This window comes from Poecilia reticulata, chromosome 13, assembly GCF_904066995.2.
Source record: "Poecilia reticulata chromosome 13, P_reticulata-male-v2, whole genome shotgun sequence".
Taxonomy (NCBI): Eukaryota; Metazoa; Chordata; class Actinopteri; order Cyprinodontiformes; family Poeciliidae; genus Poecilia; species Poecilia reticulata.
The window spans coordinates 23,791,304-23,816,437 of record NC_088842.1 but is presented as its reverse complement, the minus strand read 5'-3'; the positions used below and the strand labels follow the sequence as shown (position 1 = coordinate 23,816,437).

Sequence of the window (25,134 nt, the reverse complement as noted above, 5' to 3'; positions counted from 1 at the left end):
GACCGGCGCCATCTTTCGCATCGTCCTCCTTCCCTCCCGCTAACATGATGGCCGACATGAACGGACAAACGCAATCAGCAGCGGTTGCCTCAAGAACGCACGCAGACACACAACCACTTAGAGCACTTCCATAACCTAATAGTGTCAGACAAAATGAGTCAGGAGATCATCCGATAGCAGCAACACAGTGAATCATATCAGTCAGCACGCGTGTGAGCATGCTCAGCCGTGCTTACTGTAGTCTGAAATATTTACTGCATATGCTTCATGTTAGACTGCTACATGAAGTCTAACATGTAGACTTCATGTTAGACTTGAAGTCTACATGACTTGAAGTCATGTAGACTTCAAGTCATGAGTGGGTTTAATTTTGTTAATTTATTGTTATGAGGGGCAGACGCTGGTTTGCAGTTGGAGCTTTGTTCAGCTACAGATGAAGCTTTCAGCCGAGAGGGGTCACGTTGGGTCAGGAGGTCAGGAAGGTGACGACCTACCGTCTTGGGGCAGTGGACGTATCGGGCCAGGCTGATGATCAGGTCGTGTGTGATGGGGTCGACCAGGTTTCTGAAGCTGGCGTAGCGATACAGGACGTCATCCAAAGACGTTGACTCCATTCCCAGATCCTGCACACATAAAACAGCAGCAACATGAACTCACTGACCACCTGAGAATGATAAATCCCAGCCTGCACTGCTTCCTGCTGGGTAGGAGTATAAAACTGTGGCTGTGTGGGTACTCGTCTTGCTATCGGAAGGTTGTATGTTTGATACCAGCTTCTTCCTGCCACGTGTCGATGTGCCCTTGGACAAGGCACTTAACCCCAAATTGCCTATTGGTGTATAAATGTGTGAGCGTTTATGAGTGCGGATGGGTGAATGTGACTCTACTGTAAAGCGCTTTGAGTGGTCTAAAATGACTGGAAAAGGGCTTCATAAGTTCAGTCCATTTACCATTTAAAGAGGATTACGTCTACTCACAAAACTTAAGGATCCTGTTGTTTCTTTTTTCAAAGCAATTATGGGTGTGTTGAATAATATAGTTGAAATTTGACAAAGAATTTCTCATTTGTTATCATCTGATTTCCATAAATTAGACTAAAATGACTAAGCTACACAGAAACACACCCACATCTGTTCCTAAAAGCAAAACGACACTTAAAACATCTTGACATTTTAGCCCAAGATGCATTCCTTTATTTATTTTGGACAAGCTACCAACTTTTTATTTCATATGTGACAACCAGAAGGTTTCCCCACATTCAAATAATGAGGCAAATACATACAGTCTTTAATATTTGAAATGACAGTGTGAGTCTGATAAATGCGTCTGAAAACTTCTAAAGTCAACTATTAAAATGGGTGGTATTATGTATTTTCCAGGCACATAGAACCATTTTAGCACAACAAAGTAATCCAGCTGTTATAAAAAAAAAACATCAAACGTGACTTAACAGAAATTTCATGTCATAAGTTGCCATGAATTGGGCCTCTGTCACTTTAAGAAGCTTCTACTCTTTCTGACACTCCACTCACCAAATACACCTTAAAACACAGTGGAAACTGTTTTAGTATCACCAGTGAAGCTGATATCCACAGTAAATAAGCACCAGAGGCTCCATTAAATGCATCAAAGGTTTGACGTGTAAAAGCCTATAAAGCACTATACTGTAAGCTTTTATGTAGCCCAACAGAGGAGTGCCAGACATAAATTAATCATTGAAGGTTTTGTTGTTCCTGTTGAGGCGCAAAACAATGGAGAAAAATTTTGTGAGTAAAGCAAAGACCTTGAGATTCATCAGCAGCACCAATCTGCTCATTTTGTTTCCTTTTTACGATTAGATTACAATAAAATCAAACATTTTATTTTGGCTCCTTGAGTACAAAACGACTGTAGGTCACTGGTGAGTGGGTGGGATAGTGGGTGACTTCAGTCATAATAGGTACCATCAAAAACAAGTAAACAACTTTTTATGTGTAGAAAGTTACCTGCAACCTTCTAATGAATCAATTTAAATTTGTAAACAGATATGAACTAATCTAATGCATTTTCTCAGATAAAAAGATGTAATTAAAAGCTTTACCTCTATTATTAGCTAATGGATGATATGATACAAACGATATAGAGGTACTTCACTCATATGCACTCCACTGCTAACAAAAGGTTATTCTGAAACACATTTATCTAAATAAATTAATAAAATAGTCCATTTGCTGTTTCCTTTAAACATTCCATAACCTTTTAATCATTTCAGCTCTTGTCAAATATTCACTATAATGCCAATTCTGATCTGCTTCATTATAAATATCCTCAGGTACCAAAATCATCCTGCCTTGCATCAACGATTCCGGCTGGTGGTGGTGGTGCAATGGTGTGAGGGATATTTCCTGTAACACTTTGGGTCCATTAGTACCAATTGAGCATCGTGTCAACACCACAGCCAACCTCTGTATTGTTGCTGACCAGGTCCATCCCTTTATGACCACAGTGTACCCATCTTCTGATGGCTACTTCCAGCAGAATAACAAGCCATGTCATAAAGCGCGAATCATCTTAAACTGGTTTGTTGAACAATGAGTTAACTGGACTCGAATGGCCTCCACAGTCACCAGATCTCAGTCCAATAGAGCAGCTTTGGGATGTGGTGTGATGGGAGATTTGAATCATGGATATGCAGCCAACAAATATGCAGCAACTGTACGATGCTATCATGTCAATATGGACCAGCCTCTCTGAGGAATGTGTCCAGTACCTTGTTGAATCTATGCCACAAAGGATTATGGCAGTTCTGAAGGCAAAAGGGGGTCCAACCCGGTACTAAGAAGGTGTACTTAATAAAGTGTAGTTTCTAATTTTTTGTCTCCAACTCTGCTATGTTTTCATGTTGTATTAGCATGAGCCTTCAGGTTGGTTTTGCAGACAATTCATTGCCAATTCAGTTGCAGGACTGATTATTTGATAAGCAACACGGACAGAGATGCTTGGTCTCCTGTAGAAACCTATGACTCATCGAGTTTTCCTTGCTGTCTGTTCTGCGTAGGCGGCGAGGCGCATAATGACAGCAGGTTTGAATGAATGACATGCATGTATTAATTAGCTGCTGCATTTTCAGGTTTCAGAAGCAACGAAGCAGATAGGAGAAACCAACAATTAGTCTATAAAGCAGCTGTCTGATGGCACGTTATGGTACTAACCTGGAACTGAAAAAATGTCCACGTCTTCAGGAAATCAGTTTTTTCTCTTCACTGCAAGTTAAATTTAGAGGAAACGTCTCTTGTTTTAAGTCAATTAGAGTTACCAAAATGATTTGCATTTGCTAAATGCCACAATAATGAGAGAAAGAGGAAAGTTCAGTTCAAATAGGTAAGTTTTAGTGTAATACTGTATAAAAGTAGGCAGGTATGCGTGTGGGCCTGCATTGTATTAATGCACGGTGCGATGTAGATGGTCATATGTGTAAACAACACGTAAACAACACTGTAAGTTGTTAATATGTTTTTCGCATGTTATTTACATGTTAAAAATCCTATATTTTTGACCTGGATGGACTTCAAAACACCACACAAACGCCGGCCTGTCAGTGGAGTGAAAGGAGAAAATGAGAACAACAGCTCAACAAAACGATGGATTAAAACGGTGGATTAAGGTTGGACCAGTACTTCCGATACTTAAAACAAAAAAGTAGTGAATAATTATTGATATCAACTGAAGAGCTTATATCATGATACGTTTTTCAGCCAGGCCGTCCAACCCTACCTGTCAGTATCATGACTTTTCTGAAATGCTGCGTTGGTTTTACAACTGATCTGCATCCATTTTACAAAGTTTCACTTTGCCTCTTCAGTTCATAGAATATTTTCCAACAAGTCGTTATTTTTGACACATATGAGACATTTTTATGTTCTTTTTATGGTTTTTTGCCTTTTTCTTATTGTTGAATCATGAACTTTTGTGCTTTAGATATAGTTCCTGGATTAGTCATTGTTTCCCTCTTGGATTAATTTTGGTAGACCTGCCACAGCTGGGAAGATTCGCCACTTCTCCATGTTTTCTCCATTTATGGATATTATTTCTCAGAGTGGTTCTCCAGAGACCAAAATTATTAGAATTGACTTTTTAACTCTTTCCAGATTGAGAAATGTCAAGGATTTTGTTTCTCATCATTTGTTGAATTTAATCAGGGCTGGGCTTTATATATTATTAGTTTTTGACATTTTTGCTCTATTTGATGCTTTCAGTCAGGTTTTATTTAAGTGATGTCTCAATTTGAATGGAACGGCACTAATTAGACCAGGATTTCAGGTGCTAATGGAAAAAGGCTACCAAAGCTTTGTATCTGAAGCCAAACCCAGATATGAGGAAGTTTATCAAGTCAGTAATTCTGATGAAATTGTCTACAGTGATATAACAAGCTGAATCAATGCAGGAAAAAAATTACCGACACCAAATAAATTTTTTATTTTTTTTTAATTGAGGTTGGAAAGGCACTCAAAGCCCCTCATGAAATACACATGAGTTTCCTCAATTGGACTCAGTTTTAACTGTATTCAGACACTTTTTATGCTTTCAGAAAACAGTGTAGTCTTTACTTTTGTTAGTGTAAGAGCGGTTCACATCAAAGGAGAGGTCTGAACGCAGCTCAGCCTGAACAAAGACACAACTGCAGTCAGACATGGCGAACGCTGCGACTCAAACGTTAATAAAGGGAAGTGGAGTCCGGCGCTGGAGAACTCAGATCTATAAACACTTCACAGCGTTCTCACCGACCTCTGCTGAGAGACAGCTTCGTTGAGTCAACATTTTTTTCCAATTACAGAAATTGGGAAAGCACCTCGATCCAGAGTCTGGCTCAACGGCACACGGCTGCTGCCAGTTGTTGTAACTCTCTGCAAACTCGACAGGTTATATAAATAAGCCCAAAGCCCACACAAGATGCGAGTAATACTAAATTTGATTTGGTGGTTTCAGCATAAATAAAGAGATGCCAAACTGTTTAAAATGTTAATTTAAGCTTTAAAGGAATTGCTAAGTTTACTTTTTGAGAGTGTGAAGAATAATTATTAGCTATAGTTGCAATCTGATGCTACAGGTTTAATCTCTCTGTGTTTGAGCTTGGCTTGTTCACAAATACGTCTCAGCAAATAAGAACCAATTGCTGTTAAGCTGAGCCAATTAAACTGGAGTTCTTCTCCTAGATCTGTCTTGAAAATATGTTTTCACACCAGATGGTCCGTGTATTTGGTTAGATTCGGACGGAAACTGCAACATTTGCTACATTTTCAACAAATCAAATCCTTTGAAAAAACTGTTCCAGCCCTTCGCCTGTGGGGGTGCTGCACAAAGAACCACTGATGGGAACAACACAAAAACCTCAGAAGAAGATATGAGTGCAACTTCCTTATGCAGAAATGTAAATAAAAATGCAGTGGCATTAAATTTTAACAGTTGGCAAAAGACTAGCTCTAAGCTCGTGTGTTTATTTTGGTTCCATTTACCCAGAATTCCCTGCAGTCTATGCTAATTCGCTTCCTGTTTTTGGTCTGTTTGGCATTCACATATGAATTCAAAGAGCACTAGAGTACGCTTCAACAGAACCGAGACCTAGGCGGACCAGAGTTCACTTTTTTTGGTCCACACCAGAGTTCACATCACACCTCCACCATCGAATCGGACTTTCTATGTAAACAAACGAGTTCAGTTAAAGCGGACTGAACAGGGCTGGTGTGGATGAACAGGAAGTGGGGTCCTAAAACAAATTCTGTTTAAGCCCCCATGAAACTTCGGGCGAGCCGTGAATAAATCCACTCATCTGAGACGCACATGGTCTTGGAATAATAATAATAATAATAATAATAATAATAATAATAATAAAATCTATATATTGTTCAGGCAGCCATGTTGCTCTCCATCATTTTATTCTGTGAGTCCATTCAAGAATCTGAAGTTGAAGGTTGAGTCAGCCTGAATTTAATAAGGCAGGAATCAGGAAAAATAAATATTAAATTACTGCTGAAAAATACTCAGAGTCCTTTTTTTTTTTTTAACTATGTAGTCCATTTGTTCTGTTATGTATTGAATGAGTGTGAAACATTTACAACGTGTCCTTCCATCTCAAATTCTGAAGAGTCCAAAAATGTTGTTTCTTAGATGACAAATTTGATCTCTATGAAAACATGTGTTGATGAAAGTTTTTATGCAGTAAACTCTAGTGTTTATTATTGCTGCCAAAGTGGAGCTGTTTAAAATTTAAACAAGACATTTTAAGAAATACAGCTAAGAAAAAATTTCCCTTTTAAGAGAAAAACAGGATGAGAACCGACTCTGCATTGTTCTGCGCTCCTTTCACCTTGGTTGTCATGCTATAGTCAGTATATGTTATATAATCAAATTGCTTTTACTTAAAAGAGAAAAGCAATAAATTATTTCTTCAACCAAAACAACAAATTGATTCTTACAGTTAAGAATCTGGGTTAAGTCCAATCACTGACACTTTCTTTGGCATCTTATCAAAAATACTTTAAACCAGAAGAACAGCAGGTCAACATTTTTTAAAGAGATTTTGACACTATTCCATTCACAGTCTGTTGTTAGATTTCCAGTCATTTTGATATTTTACTTTTTGATAATTGTGGTTCTGTGTATCTCATTGGTTGAGTTGAGTGACATTCTGTTTTTTTTATTGGATCTCGAGTCTGAAATAAAGTTTCTTTCAATGCAATTTTAATCCACTGGTTGCCATGATACTGATTACCCACCTATGTTCAACTTATTGAGTATCTCTCAATAAGATCAGATTAGAAAAAAGAATAATATTCCATGCAGAACTGTTTGTGTGAGATTACCAATGACACCATAAATAACCAATAAAAAATTCACCAGGTATATATTCCATATTTTTGCTTTCTTTGTGTATAAAAGTCAGACTAAGAGTAAATAAATGTCATGGATGCTATTAATATAACCTGAACATAACATGTTCATGTTATTTTAGCAGCAGTAGGAATAATTGTTGCCTTTGCGATCTACCTACGACAGTTAGATCATGTGATACACTGATGCTATTGTTTCTCAGCAGAGTTTTTTGCCGTTCGTCGTCAACACCTTTTCAACTTTTCCTATTCCAGCTGTTGCACTTTCACTCTGCTCCATCCCTTTGTGTCTCGCCACACCCAGTTCTTCCAGTCTGTTGGTTTTTCCTCTCCTGCTGTGACAACGGCAGCAGCCAGCCGAGCCGAGGCAGAGTTACGCTGTAAATCGGAGTATTGTTCACCGTTACAGCAAAGCCACTCTGAATATAACAGCTCTAATCATCCAGGAAGGGAGGTGGTTATTTTACTGAGCATGAGGACATTGAATTACTCACTCTGTTTATTCAGCGTGTAAACAGGCAGTGAGAGTCGGGCTTTTGCTTCAGTGCGAGTAGTAAAAAAAAAAAAAAATCAAGGAAAAAGGACAAAAACAAACAGAAACAAGCAGAGGTGCTGTGACTGCTGGGAGGGTTGTTCTCACTCTACAATAAGCCTGTCACAATAATCAGTTAATCGAGTTAAAGTGAGCTCAGTAATTTCCATTGTGATGATTAAGAACTTCTGAAGAGGGCGTTTTGTTTACACACTTCATGATTCGTTTATTTAGGTTTTCAGTTGTGTTTTATTTTAGATATTTAAGATATCTTCCAATTTTTTTTGAAAATTAAAGTTTATTAGTTTTCTGGAAAGCAAACATCCATTATTACCCAATTACCGATATGTTAATTGGAAATGGTCTCAGAACAGCAATATTATCGTTTATCGCAATAACTACGGTGACGATACATCGCCTTGTAAATTTTGTTATCGTGCCATGCCTCTACTCTTCAACACTGATTTCCACAAACACATCAGTATCTACCTGTCTGAGTGTCTTCAGCATCTCCGTGGCTTCGTCCTGCTTGCCCTGCTTGGCCATCATCATCATCTCCTGGATCATCCCAATCCGGCGCTGGTATGGCGGCGGCGGCGTCCCCGTTCGGTTCAGCCGGTCTCCAGACTTCAGCATCAGGGAGGCCAAAATGTCCCCCCTCTCCTTGGTGGGAGTCCGTTTCCAGCTGTGTTGAGGACTGGCCCCGCCGGGCTCCTGGCCTTTGCTCTGCTTGGCCCCCATGGAGCTGCCTCTGTATGAACAGTGATAATAAGGACACTGGTCCCACCAAGCAGTTTGATTAATATCAGAAATGTTCTGCTCATTTAGATCATTTAGATCAGGTCTGCAGCTGATCACATCCTTGTAAAACCAGAGGAGCTCGTGTTTGTAAAGTGAAGAAGCTGCACAGCTGAAGAAGCATCACCAGTATCACAGCAGTGGTTGTAGTTTCCTGTTTCAGACATCAGTTCATCTCAGGTTGGGAACAGATCGCAGGATGCTGCCTGCAGCATGGCCGCTCAACATGACCCCAACAAAGTCAGGGTGTCCGATCACTAAAGTAGGCTACAGAGCAGAGTGTGGCCTCCCTGTCCCGAACACAACTCCAAAAATATTTAACTCCGAGAGCGGCGATCCCCTAAAACAGAACCCGGTGTCCTGGGCTGGCGGAGCAGCAGCAGACACAGAGTCGGAGGAGGTGCTGCATGAGGCAGGGCATGGCAATGTTTACACTGCAGATCAGCATCGTCCTTCTTCGGTTCGGTCGCAGGAAGTCATGCGGTACCTGCATCACACGCGGCGCTCGCCCTCCTCCAAGGTTGAATCGCCATCCGTGCTGGAGCAGCGAGCTGGACGCGGCCGCATCAGCGCCTCGGTCCGCGGGCTGCGCAGCGGCTGCAGCTCCGGAGGCTCGGCTCTACTGTAGGGGCGAGTCTGTGGTGTCCCCGGGCTGGAAGTGAATTATGCATCGCAGCCTCTGTTCGGCTGAGAGGGGGGCGACTGTACATGAGCTCAACTCCTATAAACACACGGAGATGGGAGAGAGGGAGCAGGAGGAGCGGAGGGAGCAGCAACACGGCCAGGAGATGGAGAGAGGAAGCAGAGGGAGCTGCAACACGGCCAGGAGATGGAGAGAGGAAGCAGAGGGAGCTGCAACACGGTCGAGCCGGGCGGTTTCTGGGAGTCTCTCCTCCGATTTCCACTGAAAGCAGCGTTTTTATGGTTGTGCTGTACATTAGCAATGCGGTGTTTACTCCAAGGATGAGTCACATAGCTGAAATCCTTTTGCAGTCTTCAAGTTAAACCGACAAACAGAGGAACGAAAGTGTCACACATATTACACAGGGCCGACCCAAGGTTGTAAGAGGCCTCAAGTAGAATGTTATTGGTGGGCCCACTTCCGGTTGTGCCCACCAGCTGACATGCTTTTTATATTGACCATGTTGGAACTTTTGAAGGGTTTTCCCACTTCATCTAGCATTTCACATATTTTGCAGATGAAGTAAACTAATGGAAAAGAATGTATATTTGACAAATATGATGCCAATTTTACTTTATTCAGAGCTCGTGTGTGTGATCAATTTGGTCACACGTGTGGCCTAATTTCTCAATAGTGTACCAAAAAATTTCAAAGGTCGTACAGATGCAACCAGTATCAGTATGACCTACTATATGAGCTATTTGAGGGAAAAAAATACACTGGACATCTCCCTGTAGTTTAATGACAGACACACATTAGGCCTATTTTGTGGTCTAAACCAATCAGAAATAGAGAACAGCAGAATTAAATTAACTAATAAATGACTATAGGGTTGGTATATTAATCAAGCATTAGCATAGCAGAGTGGTTAGCATGGGTGGCATTCAAAATCTACCCATCCATCCATTTTCTTGCACCCTTGTCCCTTAGTGGGGTTGGGAGGGTTGCTGGTGCCTATCTCCAGCTAACGTTTCGGGTGAGAGGCGGGGTCACCCTGGACAGGTCGCCAGTCTGTCGCAGGCATTCAAAATCCCTTAGCCATTTTCCATAACTTTTTTGTTTTGAATGGAGGGGTGGATTACTGTAACTAGTGACTCTATCCCCTACTCAATCAGTGACCAACAGTCTTATGACTTTCTATTTTTGGCCAGATGAAGTTGGCGTTTCTAAATGGTGTTTCTCAAGGACCTGATTGGACAAAATTAACGTATGTCATTTGACCTTTTTTTTTTTTACTATTTCTACTTCTCTGGCATTTAACTTTTGTTTATTTACTATAGCTCAGCCTTCATAATACCCGTTGAAAGTGTCACTCTCTCTATATCTAGATAAACTGAGACTTGTTCCCTCAGTCAGGGTTGCAAGATCTGACTGAGTTCCCAGCCCAAAAAATGTAAAATACATCCAAACTCGATCAAAACCAGCCCAAATCTCAATCTTTGTTGAAACGTGTTGTTGAATAAAGATGCAGAACACATACGCATAACAAAGAACGCACCACTAGCACACAACCGCACTCAAGTAAAAAATAAAAAGGTAGCACATACAAGCTCCCCACAAAATATGCAAATCAGGCAACCAAATAATTACACACAAAAATCCCCTTCCCTAACATGTTGTCATAGCAACTGTAAAAGCGTTATCAATAGTCTATCGACATAAATTGTAAATTCAAATTCAAAATTACTTTGTTGATTCCAAAGCGAAATTAAATAAGTCTAACTTAATATGAAATTTAAATTTAACATTGCTTTTTTTAAAACAGCACACGTTTTTAAGTTAATCAGCTAAATGAATCAGCCTCAGACAAGCAAATTGCATAGAAACATATTCTAAACATTTCAAAATAAATGAGCTACAAAAGAAAAGTAAGAGCTAAGACATAGCATTTTTATCAAAATGTAAGTTATTTACTGTTCTGCCACACAATAACAACTACTTTGGCAGAATTGTCCTTTCTAAAAACTCACCAAATGTTATGAAAAGGAGACATACCCGAAGCTTATTTTTTCCAACTCAATCTGGTGCCGATTCAATCCGGAAACACTACCGTATCTTCCTCATCAGTGTTATTGTCAATGTGACCTGGTATAGTCTATTGATAGTCCATTTTGGTGTTAAGTAAATCTAGAAACTAATATTTGAGCTTCCAACTGGCCGATTAAGCTAACCATGCTACGGTAACGCAGTTTGTCAGTCAATTTCTAATTCCATCTCTTGGAAAAAAAATCTTAAAAATTATATAGTGCATATAATATTATCGAACCTCACACTTAAGAAGTTAACCAAAATTTTCAGCGGTTTTTGAATGGTATGCTATCAGAGCACTTGTCTTGTCCAGCGAATAATGCCGTAAAGCCCACTGACCAAACTGCTAAGTGGGTTGCTAGGTAACGGGCAGTGGCCGCTGATCAGGTTTTTGAAACAGATTAGCTTCCAGACATTAAAAATCATTAACTTATCAGCAGTTTTTAGAAGCAGTTAAAACCCAAACTAAAGTAAGTTTACCTATGCCTGAGTTGGCGCTGATTTTAGAGAAATGGAGCCCACTACAGCACAAGAATGCTTTAAGAGTTTTAACTAGCCCATTTAGTCTCCTCTAATGTCCATCTATAATATTCCTCCCTGATCATAAAGTTAAAATGAAGTCTTCGTAAACATATTCCTTTACGTTTTAAAGAGGTTTAAATCTATTAAGGTACCTAAAAAATAAGCATACGTCTCTTGAGGTTCATAAAAACTCGGAAACACTTTACCTGTGGAGTGACTCTACTGACCTCTGGTGGTGATAAAGAATAAAACTACTGCTAGCAGAAGTTCAACATTTACAAGTCATTTGTTTTTATCCTTTAAACTGAAAAGAATTTACATTGTATCCTTATTTTCTACATGAGCAGAAACCTAATCACAGAAAACAAAAACTCACTACAGATCCAGACATTTTTGAAAAGGTTTATTTCCTTTACTTTTAATTACATCTCTATTTACAGTATTTCAAACGTCAGAGTTGCTTCAAATCGCTCACTAAAGCAGCAAAGTTAGCTTCTATCTTCACGTTAAGGGGGAAGTGTTTAGGCTCATCTCTCGTTCCCTCTCAAAGTTAAAAACAGCCAACGACATCCATAAAATGGTAGGCGCGTCTCTTAAAACACAAAAGTTCAAACCTGTCCCCCTCTGATGCTGCTTCTCTCGTTTTTGTGGCGCGATTTCTGTTATTCCAAGAGTATAAATCCTGGCCTTGAGCAGGAGGGGGGTTACATTTGGCCATCAACGCACTCAGTGGACAATACTAGAGCTCGATAACACTAAACCACAGTGGACATCTTCATTTTTCTAATTTAATGATAATAACCACCTTCCAACAGGTAAGTGTTTAGATCAGCCCGATTCAAATTTGCACAACGTATTACAGCTAAATATTTCTTCTGTTGTGTGTCTAAAGTTAGACAAACAAGAAGGAGAGAACAAAATAGCTGTGAGCAGAAACCTCACCAGGATTCCTGGGGAAACTAAAAACAGAGAGGACCTTCCAAAGGCACGCAAAGGCAGCAACAACAGATGCAATACAATTCATCTAATGGCTGTTATTAGAAACTTGAAGCCACATTTTAACTCCAATATAAACTAATGAAAATCAAAACAATCAGGAATATAATTAATGTTTTTAAAGGAAATAGCATGGCTATGCAACACAAACCCTGTTGGTAGTTGCATTCCAACTGTGTGAAAGTTACTAGAAAATATTAAATATGTACTTTGAGTTCAATTACTAGAAGTTACTGTGACAGGATTGCATTTCATTATTTTTATGCTTGTTTAGTAGGAAGTAGTGATGTCCACTGTGCTTCACTGTTGTGTCACTCTTGCACGACTCCGAACCAGGTAGTCTGATGCTTATAAAGCATGAGGAGAAGAAAAGGGTCCAGGTAAAATAAATGTTATAACCCAAAACAGATGAAAACAGAGGGATGAACAGTTTTCAGCTGGCAAATAAGAAATAACTTACTGGTTCAATTTGAGTCCCCCTCCGTTTTCTCAAACCAGAAGCTCAGCAGGAAATCCTCCCACTTACAAATAGTCGGGTCAGTGTTTCAGTAATTGCCCGTCAGAACCAAATCTGCAGTAATTCTACGTTTGACCCAAGTGTCCGTGTCTCAAGAATGCACAGAACAGCAGAGTGAGTTTCCACTCTGTCACTTAATCGATCCCACACAGCTGCTGGGTGCAGCCTGACGGCCGGAGTTTGGATTATGTCGACACTCCTAAAGTCTCTTTGTGACTGAAATTGACTGAATGCTGAGGCAGGGCCACAGAGGAAGGGCAACTGCAGAGATGACCCAGCTGGGAACTGGCGTGGTGGCCAGCCAGTGCCAGTTAGAATGTGTAGCCAGCAGGGGGCGCTTTGTCGTCTTTGTTGCTCTCCAGAGAGAAGGGGGGAATCCTGACGTCGAAGTGGGAGCCGTCGGTTCTCTCAATACGAAACGTTCCCCTGGAGAAAAACAACAGGAGTGAATGGCTACAGAATCTAAACATTCTTTTTTATAACATATTTACAGACAATCTATAATTCTGGTCAGACACAGGGTAGCAATTATTGCCAATTACATGAATGCTACATTACTCTTGATTTGATCTCATATTTTACTAGCCTATTTAATTGGGTCTAGTTGATTTTTTTATATTCCTGTGTTTGTAATTTTGTTTAATCAAAACATGAATCTCTTGAAAATGAGACGTTGGATCTGCATAGAAGCAGCATTCAGCCTCTATGCTCCACAAATCTGGAATAAATTTCCTGAAAACTGCAAAACAGCTGAAACACTGAGTTCCTTTAGATCCAGACTTAAAACACATCTGCTTTTGAAACATTATAATAAATGTAACATTGATAAATATTCTGATGTGTAACAATGCCACCCGACAAAACGTTATGTTTCTATTGTTGACTCTCTTCTATGATTGTATTTTTGTGTTTTTACGATGTAAAGCCAACTGTTGAAATGTGCTATACAAATAAACTCGATTGATTGAACTAGATGGCTTGTATAAACAAAATAGGTTTAAATAAATAACTATGGCCTTTTATTTTTACCTTCTAACTAAACATGTTTAATATACTGTACAACAAAACACAATGTTAAGACAATAAATACATGTTTTGACACTAGGGGCCTTAATTGAACCTCTATATTTCCTGTAGGTAGAGAGACAGGAGAACAGGAATACATGCAGCAAAAGGCCTGAGACCGGAGATCAAACCACAGCAAGGACTACAGCCTCTGACTGCGGGGCAGTAACTTTTTAAACAGGTAAACTGTTTAAAAAAGTTTATATTTCTTCCAACCCACACAGCAGAAAAACAACACAAACTGCTCAAATACATAAACATCCCTTCTGATGTTTGGATAAATGTCCTTTACCAAGTTGTAACTCAACCTGTCATCAACAAGCTGTTGGCATCATTCTGGTTGGACATATGACCAATCCACCCATCAAAACCAGTAGAGATCATCTAAATAAGATGGTTTTTGTGGGATGGACTCAGCTTTTAAAACTAGTTCTAGTGGCCAAACTTCATTTCCTTTTATCCGAGTGTGTTCGTTTTGGTCGGATGGGCGAAACTTGAAAACAAACAGGACAATGAATGTGTATGTAAACTTCTGACTGCTGGGACTGCATATGCAGCGTGTAGAGCATCGTTCTCACCACATATGACCACTGGGAGCTTGTAGAGACACATGGCTGCTGTACTGGAAGGCTGGCTGCTCTTTAGATAACACAGGCTCCTGTAAGCACAAACACAGAAACACTGTAAACAGGAAACAATGAAGACACACACACACACGCACGCCCGCACGCACGCACACACACACACTTTTTTTTTTATCCATGTTAAGTAACAGCTGTACAACAAGAGGTTCAGAATAAAAAAAAAACAAAAAAACAACTGACGTTAAATAATTTTTTTATTCTGATCTTGAAGAAAATAAAAGTGGTAGCAGTTAACAGGTTAACCTCTGGGTCTAAACTGAACGCTCCTACTTGATTTAAACCCATTTTAATCATCAAAATTACAAGAAACAAAGTCTTGAAATATTTCACTATGTGATGAATCCATATACAAGTTTCACCTTCTGAAATAAGTAAATTCAAAATCTTCAAATTTTTTGAGGTGTAGCTGTATGGAGGTAGGGCTGTTTTTAAACTTCAGATTGCAGGATATGAGCTTCCTGTTCATTAAAAGGCTGTCAGAGCAGAAACAACAGAGTTAATATTATAGCTAATATCAACTTATACTTGTTTTAATTTAACTATTTGATTAGAACAGAGCACATTAATCAACATTACCACATTTTAAGGCAATGTAAAAAAAAAAAAAAAAACATGTAGAAATTAGCACAATAGCTAAATTTCATCATTTGTCCTAAGAAGGCACAAAAAAACAAAGGGACACAAAATTCACAGGACAAATCAGTATTACGCCATAAAATGGTCTGTGTATAATATTCTGCATGAGACGTAGTAGGAAACAAAATGTAATGAGCGTTTATTTTATAGTTTTGTGTCAGCTTATTATCAGAATCAATATGAATAAATGTCATAACATTTTTATACCTGCATTACCAATGTGGTTTCTTATTGGTAATCAGCAGTAGGAATGCCGTAATTGTTGCTTTTCTGTTTATTCGGACACTGTTTTGCTTTTAAAGAGACCTCTAGGTCAGACACACCTACCCCTTCAAAATAAAAGCATGCTGTTCTGACACTCACCCTGCCTACGACGCCTCGGCCCCGGACCGTCTCCAGGGTTCCCGACAGGCTGAAGATCCTCCAGTGCCGCTCTCTCAGCTGAACCACCTCGCTGCCCAGATTCTCCAGGCGGATGCAGTAGCGCCACTGCAGGAAGGCAACACATGTTCAAACTGTTTGCTTGAAGCTGCCGTCGTTTCCAACACTGCATGTTACTCACCCAGTACACGTGGGAGTTCTGGGCCTCCTGAGAACCAGAAAAGCAATTCATCAGATTTTCAGTGGAAAGAAGACAAAAGGTCAGTTCCTCCTGCATGTTGCCATGTTTCTTTGTGATTGCTAAGGCATAAAGTTACTGATGTTGTGGCACCGTTTTCAAAACGTTGTGGGCAAAGTTGAACATTTTTTGCCAAAGTAAACAAAGTTAATATTTAATGTGTAAGTACCGTTTTCAGGTACCTTTTTGAAATTGATGCTTTAATACAAATAAACTCAAGTCCTGAGGAGGAGTTAAAGTGCAAAGAAAATGAACTGAACGTTTCAAACTGAAGGCCTGAGGGCCAAATCTGGCCCAAAATAGCTTTTTACGTGTCCCTAGACTCTAGAAAGTCCCATAAATAGATCCTTAAAGGTAAGAGTTGTGTTTTAATATTATTTCATCAAATTAATCAAAGCAGTCAAAGCATCTATGCACTGCAAAACTACATCAGTGTGAAAAAATGTGAAGTATTATTTAACTTTAATTACTCACTGAAAGCAGAAACAGCTTTTTATTAATATATTAAGAGTCTGCTGATGGGTTTTATTAATACTTTCTGGGACAACCAGCTCTTTTAAAACATTCGTAATCTTGATAAGGTCCAAAATGAAACAGAGTTTGCCAAAAGAAAGGGGGAAAAAGTAAATGTTACATGTTTTCAACTTGCAGGTTCGGTTTCAGGAGACGTGAAACAGGAAGTTAAATTAGAAGCAGGATATGAGGATTGGTCAAAATTCAGTCGAGTTGGTCAGAAAAGAAGGAAATACAGAAAACATTACAGTCAGACTAGCAGAGAAGTCACGATGAAAATTGTAAGATTAGTGAACGGTGAGTTTGTTTTAATAGTTGCGATCGCAGCACCTTGGTGAGACTGACATACTGAGGAACTCTGAGCAGATGAACCCACCCTCATTCCCATGTAGAAGGGGATAACGGTGACCCTGATGTTCTCTGTGGTCTCCCTGTGGACGTCGGACAGCTCCAACCAGGGGTGGTTCTTCTCCTGCCAGGCCTTCAGGGTGTCTCTGGGTGTAAATGGGGGAGCTGAGGTGTGAAAACAACGACAAAAGCACAAATTTACCATTAACCTAATGAAATGTATTTTAGTTTATAACACCTACATGCATAGATTCTAAATCACTAAAACGAACATGGAGGCGGCCATCGGTTTTCTAGAGCAGGAATCTACAAAAAGAGCCATTTTGCCTTCAGTCAAATGTTACACGATCTTTTGAAATAAATTCTGCTTATAATTTTTGATAAACATCTACTGTAGAAAATGTGCTGTCACGCTTAAAGAACCATCATTTTATTTCTTATTTTAGCTTTTAAAATAAAAACAGATGCACATTTTATGCAGTAAAGTCGGTGGACACATTTTATTTGAATATTTGTAGAAAATATAAAATGTATTTTTTTTTTTTTACACTAAAGTTTCTATATTTACACTTGATGTCTAATATCAAAACCAAAAATTTAAAAGATGATTCTGAAGAAGCACATAATTTTCAACCTAATGACAAAAACAAACACCTAAAAATATTACTGGTTGTTTTGGAGTCATTCTTCATAGTGCAATCATTCCATTAAACAAATCTGGAAAAACTGCTAAAAACCTGCATTTGTTATTACATCTTTACTTAACTACATTAGTCAGTTGTTTATTTATTTTTATCAAATGTATGATGAGCAAGTGTGGAAGGTCTAAGAGGAAACACCTTCACATCTGCTTCCCTGTTCTGATTCAACTCAAAGCTGTGGCAGTGATTTAGCATTCAATGTGAACGTGAGAGAAGTCTGACGCTGAAAGCAGAAGAAGACGGTGAGTGTTTACATTTTGCCGGGTTGTACATGAGGAAGCGCTCAAACAGTTCATGCTGGATTGGGACCTGCTCTGCTGAGTTATAAGGCAGGATGTCTTCATGGCTCACATAGTCCAGGCCTGGAGGAGGAACGAACAAACACACACGGTCACATGACAGCTACACACAACAGTATGAAGCCTGAACTTCAGAGCTCCATTTAAACATGTAAGTAATTTAAATCAAATCACAGATTCAGTCCAACTCCCCTTCACTTTCCTAGAAATACCATCTCTCGTTTGTTATTCAACTCCGGCAATGAAAACTCAGAATATAAGAAGAGTTTTTATGACGAATCTGATTTTCCAGACTCAAATTTCTAAATATTATTGTGCCTCACACAATAAACAATAAATCAATTAATTGCATGGTAGATTAAAGCGAGCTCAATATTTTTGTATCAGCGTAATTTATAATTTTCTCTTTCTACCAAAAACTGGATGACAAAATTCTTCAGTCTGGAGTTTTGGTCTCAATTATACCTTTTTTTGAAGGATAATTTTGTTTACAGAGACTCATAATTGATTTTTTTCCCTCTGTGTTTTTGTTTATTTATTTTGGATATTTAGCATGTCTTCCAGTTCCAGCGTTAAATTTTAGATTAGTTAGAATTTAAAGTTTATTTATCTTTAAGAATGTGTTCTTCCATTATTATGTCATTACCATTCTATTGCTTGAAAATGGTCACAAAACAACAATATTATCGCTTATCGCAATAATTTCTGGGACAATTTAACTTTTAGCCTTTAAAACTGCTTCAATATCAGTCTTGATACTAATTTCCTGAAAAAAATGAAAAACAGCACATTGCTAATTTTGGCCTTTGATTTGCAAAGTTAATCGGCTACCTCACTGCTTTTTTTTTGTATCATCAGAACTTATTTAGACCACTTTTGTTTCAAAATCTGTAACTTCTGGTCAAATAAGATTAAATATTTATCATTTGAAGAATTTTATGAACTTTAGTATCTTTATTTTTGTTGACTAGACCCAATCTAAGTTTAACTTTACCTCATATACAGACGAAACAGGGAGTAAAATGGTTTGACTTTTTTAAGTAATTAAATTTTTTATTAATATTCAGCAAGTCAAAACCAAAATAAAACATCTACAAATATTAAATGAAATGTGCAAGTGGGCAAAATGAAAGAAAATTATGTCAAAAGGACAGTATTTACATGGCGCTTAAATAATTTTGTTGTTTTGATGAAGAGACAATCAAACAGTTTATGCATAGAAAAACAAATCCTACCCTTTTCAATCCTGATTAAAACATTATATTAGAAATATGCAAGTCAGATCCATGAGCGTCAGTATCGCTGGTTACCTGGGATGGCGTACAAGGCTCTGCTGTCGTCATGGTTGGCCAGAAATGTCACAGCCTCAGTCTGAGACCTCTGAGACTGTCGAACACAGAACAAATTCGCACAACAACATTAAATCTAACGCACAACAGCAACGTGTCACAGCTACAAAGATGAAGCTCTGACTCGTCTAATGTGGCTTTCAGAACAATAATAAAAAGCATTTAAATGATGGTTATTAATTTGAGGTTACTCACTGAATCTCTATTAAAATGTATAAAACAGTATCTTTTTTAACTGACTTCTAGCTGTAAACTCATCAACAAGATTCTGCAGTTAAGCAGCAGTTAGAAAGGCACCAGTTTTATTAATGTTCTTATGTATAGTTGCAGCTAATTTACATTATGTGTTAATATTTTAACGATGCACTGAATGCATGTGGAGGAAGTCCTTAGTGTTTTAACCTGAAGCAAGATCCGTTCTGTTAGCTTATTTTGCGCAAGCTCTGAAAGAAATACCTCTGGATCTTCATTCAAATGTGGATCAACAAAGAATATTTATTTAAATAAACTAAAAGAACCAATTTTCCTTGACGATATTGTAATTGTCTTAGAGAAATGACCAAACAATGCTTGGTGTCTTTACCCAGAACAATCTGACATTTTTTGTTTGGACATTCAATAAGCAAAGTTCTACTTGAAAACAAACAGCAGCAGCTTCAGGCTGAACAAAGAGGCTGCTACTTACTATGTGAGGGCAATCCCTGGTGTCAATGAGGACCTGGTAGTAGGTGTGAGTCTTCCCCTTCACCTCCTTAGAGCCGTGGGCTCCGGGCGGCTCGGGTTTGCTGCGGGAGGACATTTTATTTCAAAAACTTCTCCAACAAAGCCACTAAACTTTAAGAGCAAGTCAGAGATGCGGGGTTACCTGTCGGACACCGGAGGGGTGATGTCCCGGTCATAGAGGCGGGCGTGCCACGGAAACAAGACGATGCCTCTGTAGCCAAACACACTGTGGAGAAAAAGCTGAGAAGACAACAACAACAAGGAAAGAGAAAATAGATCAATCCCTGAGACACAGCACAGATTAGATGGAATTACACATGCAAAAACAACACTGAGATTTATTTATATGAAAAAAAAATTTGAATGTAAAGAAGAGATCTTCATTACTGGTACCATCTTTACTTAACTAACTTTTAAAAGCACCGTTGCACTTTAAACATAGATTCATGTGTGCACAAGTTTGAACTATTTAATGCTGTAAATCCAGGTGCTAACGGCCGCCATGTCAAGCTACGGCGTGCTCTGCTGCAGGATCATCAGAAAGCCTTACCTGTCCCGTTTCGTATTTCCCATGCTGCTTCACTGCTTCAAACACACCGACAGGCTCCAAAATCTTTCCTTCAGGCCTGTTCCTGCCAAAATACAGGCAACACAGTTACGCACACAAACACGCAGCTACGAGTCAGTCGGTATTAATCACAAAGCACAAGGTGTGGTAAAGACAACCACTGATCCGTAAAGAAAAAAGGCCCAATCCATCCCAACTCCAGCCCTGACAGAAACACCAGAGTGTCCATCTTCAACACACAACGCTCGACCGGCGATGATGACGACAACAGCTGGTCACTTTGAGTGAATAACACTCACACTTGTGAAAGCTAATCTTCACAGCAGAGATGAAGGGGCGGATTAATGATTGGGATATGTGGACCAGAGGATTTAATATCGCACGGTAAGTTGGTTTCAGGTTTTGGCTTTTGACTATTGCAAAAACAATCACCACAGGGTAACTGGATTTCGCTGTGAGAAATATGGTTATAAAAACGAGCCAAGGTCCAAACCAAGGATTTTAATCTCAAATGAAAGCACTGACATGAAATACTGCCTGAAAATATGTTACAATATGTATTACTGTTTTGAGATATTAGAGAGGAGTACAACAAAAAAAGGAAATTTCAAACAAACTATTTTTTCTGGGTAGGTGGAAGGTCTTAAACAATTAATTGAATCAATTTTAATGAATGAATTATTAAAGTAATTAATCCAGTAATAAATTGTTAACAGGAGTATATGGTCTCAAAAAAAGCCAAGAACAACATATTCAGAGCAGTAATTAAACCAACGCTGTACAAAAAATTTAATTTTGCAATTCAGATTAAAAAAACCTTTTTGTCTGTAAATATGTTCAACCTAGATCTCCTAAAGTAGCACAGCTTTTGTTTCAAATTCAGTTTTAAAAAATCCTCCAAGCACATTTGACATACAATTTTTCATCTGTTAATCCAAAAATAATCAACACTGCATCGATTTTAAGTCCAGCAGAACGGACTGAGCTTTCCACACGTTGATGTTAGACGTTTTGAAAACTTAGCCCACATATAATACAATAAAGTTTGTGGTTGTAATGTCATAAAATGTGTTTTAATGTGTTTGTTGAACACAGTCTCAGCCCTGAGAGCCACAAACATCCTGTTGCTATATTTAAGTATCTCTAGGCTAAAGGTCAGCGGCTAAACCTTTTAGTGACGTGCAAAACTAAACACCAACTGCTATTTACTGCATGTAAACAATAACCAATGAAGAGTCTAGCAAAGCTGTGAACTTTTAAACAAGAAACAATGGTTTATTATAAGAAAGCTTAAGGTTTAGCAAAATTTTACAGATCCAATAACCGATGCAAAATGCGCTGGAAAGAACTGATGCACTGAAACACATCCCATCTTTTAAATAAATGCCAATACACTAACCCCCATTAATTCACCTTCTAAGCTAACAAAAATATGACAGCAGTAAAGGGTAAAAACTGGACAACTGTTGCTATTGCAGAATCAGAGGGGGCTCAAGCCCACCCACATCTACTGGTGATGTTTAAGGTTAACAGGATCCTTCTTCGTTCGACCCAAGAATCGTTTCTGGCTACACCGACTCCCACTTCTCTGGGAGGGAAAAACACCAACTTCCTTAAACTAACAAGTCACAACTGCAGCCCTGAGCTCCCAGAAGCAGCGCCAAGCCCATCAAAACCTGTTCAGGTAGCAAAACGGTCAAAGTCAAAATGAGTGTGCAAACGTTTCTATTAATAGTTTGAAAGCCTGGATCACATGACCGGATTAAGAGAGGCAAAAGACACAAAAATGTGCTGGGTCATGGTTTGTTAGGACAGCTTCCTGTGTTCTCTGGTCAAAACAACACAAACACACAAGATGAAAGTTCAAGTTAAAACACTGGCTGTAGCTGATACCAGCACAGTTCCCGCTGTGGAGCAGCTTTTACGTAAACAAGCAACATTTTTCAAACTTTTAAAGGCAATTTTGTTTTAAAATAACATGAACAGGGTCAAGAACGTCAATCTCCATTTCTACAGCTCAACATTTCCTTTACCTCTCTTTCTAAAATCTCTTCAGTGCAAAATATTCCCTTTTTGTAGGGAAACCGCAAACTGAAATCTGATCTTGAGAATTTTTGCACAGGCAAGCAGACTTCAACATGTCTCATAACAAAGCAGGTCTGTGTTAAATATCTGTGGTTTAATTACACAACTCAGAGAGGCAACAGTTTGATGCATCTCTCCTGCAAATCACTAACGTCTTCTCAGACTTCATCACTGATGAAAAGAAAACTAAAAAAATAAAAGTGCTAAGGGGTTTCATTTAGATACATTAATTTCAATTTTTTTACTTGCAGCATCTCATAGACAAACGTTTGACCAAGAAAAGCACCGACTCCCATTCGGGCCTGAATGTGAATGAACTTAAAACACTTTTGCTTTATTGTTTCTGGAGCCGACTGTGTCTGATGATGGCCATTTCAGCATTTAATCCATTCACTATTTTGTATCCCAAACTTTGTTTTCAAAACATGATATTAAATCACACCCTGATCCGATTAAATTGGCTCGATTCGTGACACATGATGGATTATAGTCCAGATTACCAAAAAAAAAACCAAAAAAAAAACAGAGTGACGTTCTCAGCATAGATGAGTTCCTTACAGTTCACAATTAGTTGATTATAGAAAAATACTTTAAATGTTCCACTGCAAACTGATGTTTCTGCATTTGATTAAAACAAAAAAAGTCTGCAATGGTACTACAGTGCTTTGCAGTACATTCATTCATTTTTTTAACAGGTTTTGCACACACATAATGTTGTGTATGAACACAAACGTTTCCAGAGAGCCATCAGGTGTTTTATAGGGTACAATCTTTTAGTTTCCTTGTGCTGGTGTAGTGAAGAAAACGTCTGTGCATTCCTCACAAGCATTTAATGTTATCAGACATTTTTTTATCCTAAATAACATCCCAAAAACAACTTGAGTTGCGTTAATAACAAGGTAGTGCCTGGCGACTAGCTATATTTGATGTTTCAGGGGTATTTAAGTCGGCTGTTTATCTTTCCAGTAGTGAACGATCGCTCAAAGTTCTGCGTTTTGCCAGAATGCACAAGTCTCAACAAGTTAAAATACTGGCAAACATTACCAGGCATTTCGCTGATATTTGTGAAGTCATGATGGACACATTGGCTAGTCATAATTTACTATAAAATAGATTATAAGGGAAGCAGAGATTTAAATTAATCTCGACAAGGTAGCAATTATGGTGGCTACTTTGTTTGTTTTTAAAATACATAATTGCTAACGTGTTTAAAAATAAACTTGCCTGTACAAAAGCAAACATCATCAAAATACAAAAGGCATTATTTACATATGTATAACGGTTTTCTTTCAATTAATTGGCCTAAATAGATTTAGGATGTTATTAAGGATCCAGAAAAGCTTCTTAGAGGCTAAGCTAATCAAGTGGCCACTGACGACATTGTCTCAATGTGGAAAACGGTGTGCTTGCCAAAGTTAAACAGAGAAACAATTAACTGAATGTTTTCAAAGTAAATATGCAACAACAACACTGTGGAAAGTTGACTGAAAGTTTGCACAAGTGTAATAGTGAATTATTATAATCATATTAAACGTGTTTTGTTGTTTTCTGGTAGGAAAACAGCAGTGGATTTGCAATCCGGACTCCGCTTAACAATGAGGTTTAGCAGAGTGCATCTGCAGCTTTTTACTTCCAGACTGCATTCAACTCACAACTTTTCTATAAAACATGATTTCATAAAATATGTGTGGTTCATGTTATCCAGCATTCAATGATTTGACTGAGCAGGCTGGAGGAGTTTGGATCAGGCAGTTGTTGCTCAACCCATGCTGGCTTCTTGGCTAGCTAGCATGAACTAGACGATCAGCAGATTTCTAGTTTTCTAACACATAATATAATCCCTTATAGCACACCTAGCGTACATAATATCCAGAAGTCTGCTCTGAGAGAATGACCAAAGCTTTGATTTTCCGGGGCCAGATAAGTAAGCATGATGGACCTAGCTACAGCCTCTCGTGTGTATGTGTGTTAGCTTGACATAAGGACGCTGTGTCTCTTACCGTGACGACATAAACCTCTTTTGTTGAACACCGCCGAGCAACCCGCAGGCTCGGCATTGTAACCGTGGCTTGTACACCTCAAAGCTGCTGTTAATGTCAGTGACACTCAGTATTCTATGGGAGTGTTTTCTGCTGTATTTGCTGACACCACTAAGCAACCCTCTACGTAGTGCACAGGCGGCCATCTTTCCTTTCTGCCTGGGCGATCGTACGCAAACACAAACCGGGATGCTACCTTCACGGAACGTTCGTAAAGTGGCAGAAACGAGATTCTGGCCGCTAAACTCTGCATTCCATATATTTTTATTATTATTGCTGATTGGTGCAGTTGTAAATTGTTCATGTTGATATGCTGAAGAAAAACTGGCTGGATTGTATGAATTTACGTAATTATGCACAAACTTGTCAGAAAGGAGTTTCCGGTAAACGAGCGAACCATGAATACACCAACAATGTTAACGTGTAACGTAACGAACAAAATTCGTGGTGATAAAAATTGTATTTCTGACATTATTGCCAACACATAGCAAAAAGGTTGATTTCCAAAACCCAATAAGGTTCAATATTTAAAATATATTAAAGAAAAAAAAAACTTGTCACGTGGGTCTGAGTGTTGCTGCGTTCCAGTTGTACTCGGAACTTG

General features: G+C 38.7%; 3 protein-coding genes across 7 annotated transcripts in view; 1 reads left to right on the top strand and 2 right to left on the bottom strand.

The window, feature by feature from the left end:
* lrrc75a (leucine rich repeat containing 75A) overlaps window positions 1–11,383 on the bottom strand; it is a 49,258-nt gene extending 37,875 nt beyond the window's left edge. Inside the window, exons 1-3 of one of the 4 annotated variants that reach the window (XM_008426145.3) lie at window positions 10,849–11,383; window positions 7,888–8,149; window positions 495–623 (exon numbers count right to left, since the gene is read on the bottom strand). In XM_008426145.3, coding sequence (XP_008424367.1) covers window positions 495–623; window positions 7,888–8,139 — 381 coding nt within the window. In that variant the 5' untranslated portion in view covers window positions 8,140–8,149; window positions 10,849–11,383. The remainder of the gene's footprint in view (window positions 1–494; window positions 624–7,887; window positions 8,150–10,848) is intronic. The other 3 variants (XM_008426143.3, XM_008426147.3, XM_008426146.3) reach the window with 3 other exon arrangements.
* Window positions 1–25,134, top strand: part of LOC103474876 (uncharacterized) — a 264,378-nt gene that overhangs the window by 85,071 nt on the left and 154,173 nt on the right. The gene's annotated exons all lie outside the window — the stretch shown is intronic.
* poldip2 (polymerase (DNA-directed), delta interacting protein 2) lies at window positions 11,817–24,703 on the bottom strand. 2 transcript variants are annotated; one of them, XM_008426149.3, is made up of 11 exons: window positions 24,492–24,703; window positions 20,389–20,470; window positions 19,981–20,078; window positions 19,801–19,900; window positions 19,077–19,152; window positions 17,722–17,829; window positions 16,795–16,931; window positions 15,849–15,875; window positions 15,650–15,775; window positions 14,585–14,664; window positions 11,817–13,367 (listed from the first exon to the last, which is right to left on the bottom strand). In XM_008426149.3, exons 1-11 carry the CDS (start codon window positions 24,674–24,676, stop codon window positions 13,253–13,255), a joined length of 1,134 nt encoding a protein of 377 aa, XP_008424371.1. In that variant the 5' UTR covers window positions 24,677–24,703; the 3' UTR covers window positions 11,817–13,252. The 2 variants fall into 2 exon arrangements, with proteins under 2 accessions (XP_008424371.1, XP_008424370.1); XM_008426148.3 differs by having other exon boundaries at window positions 20,389–20,464.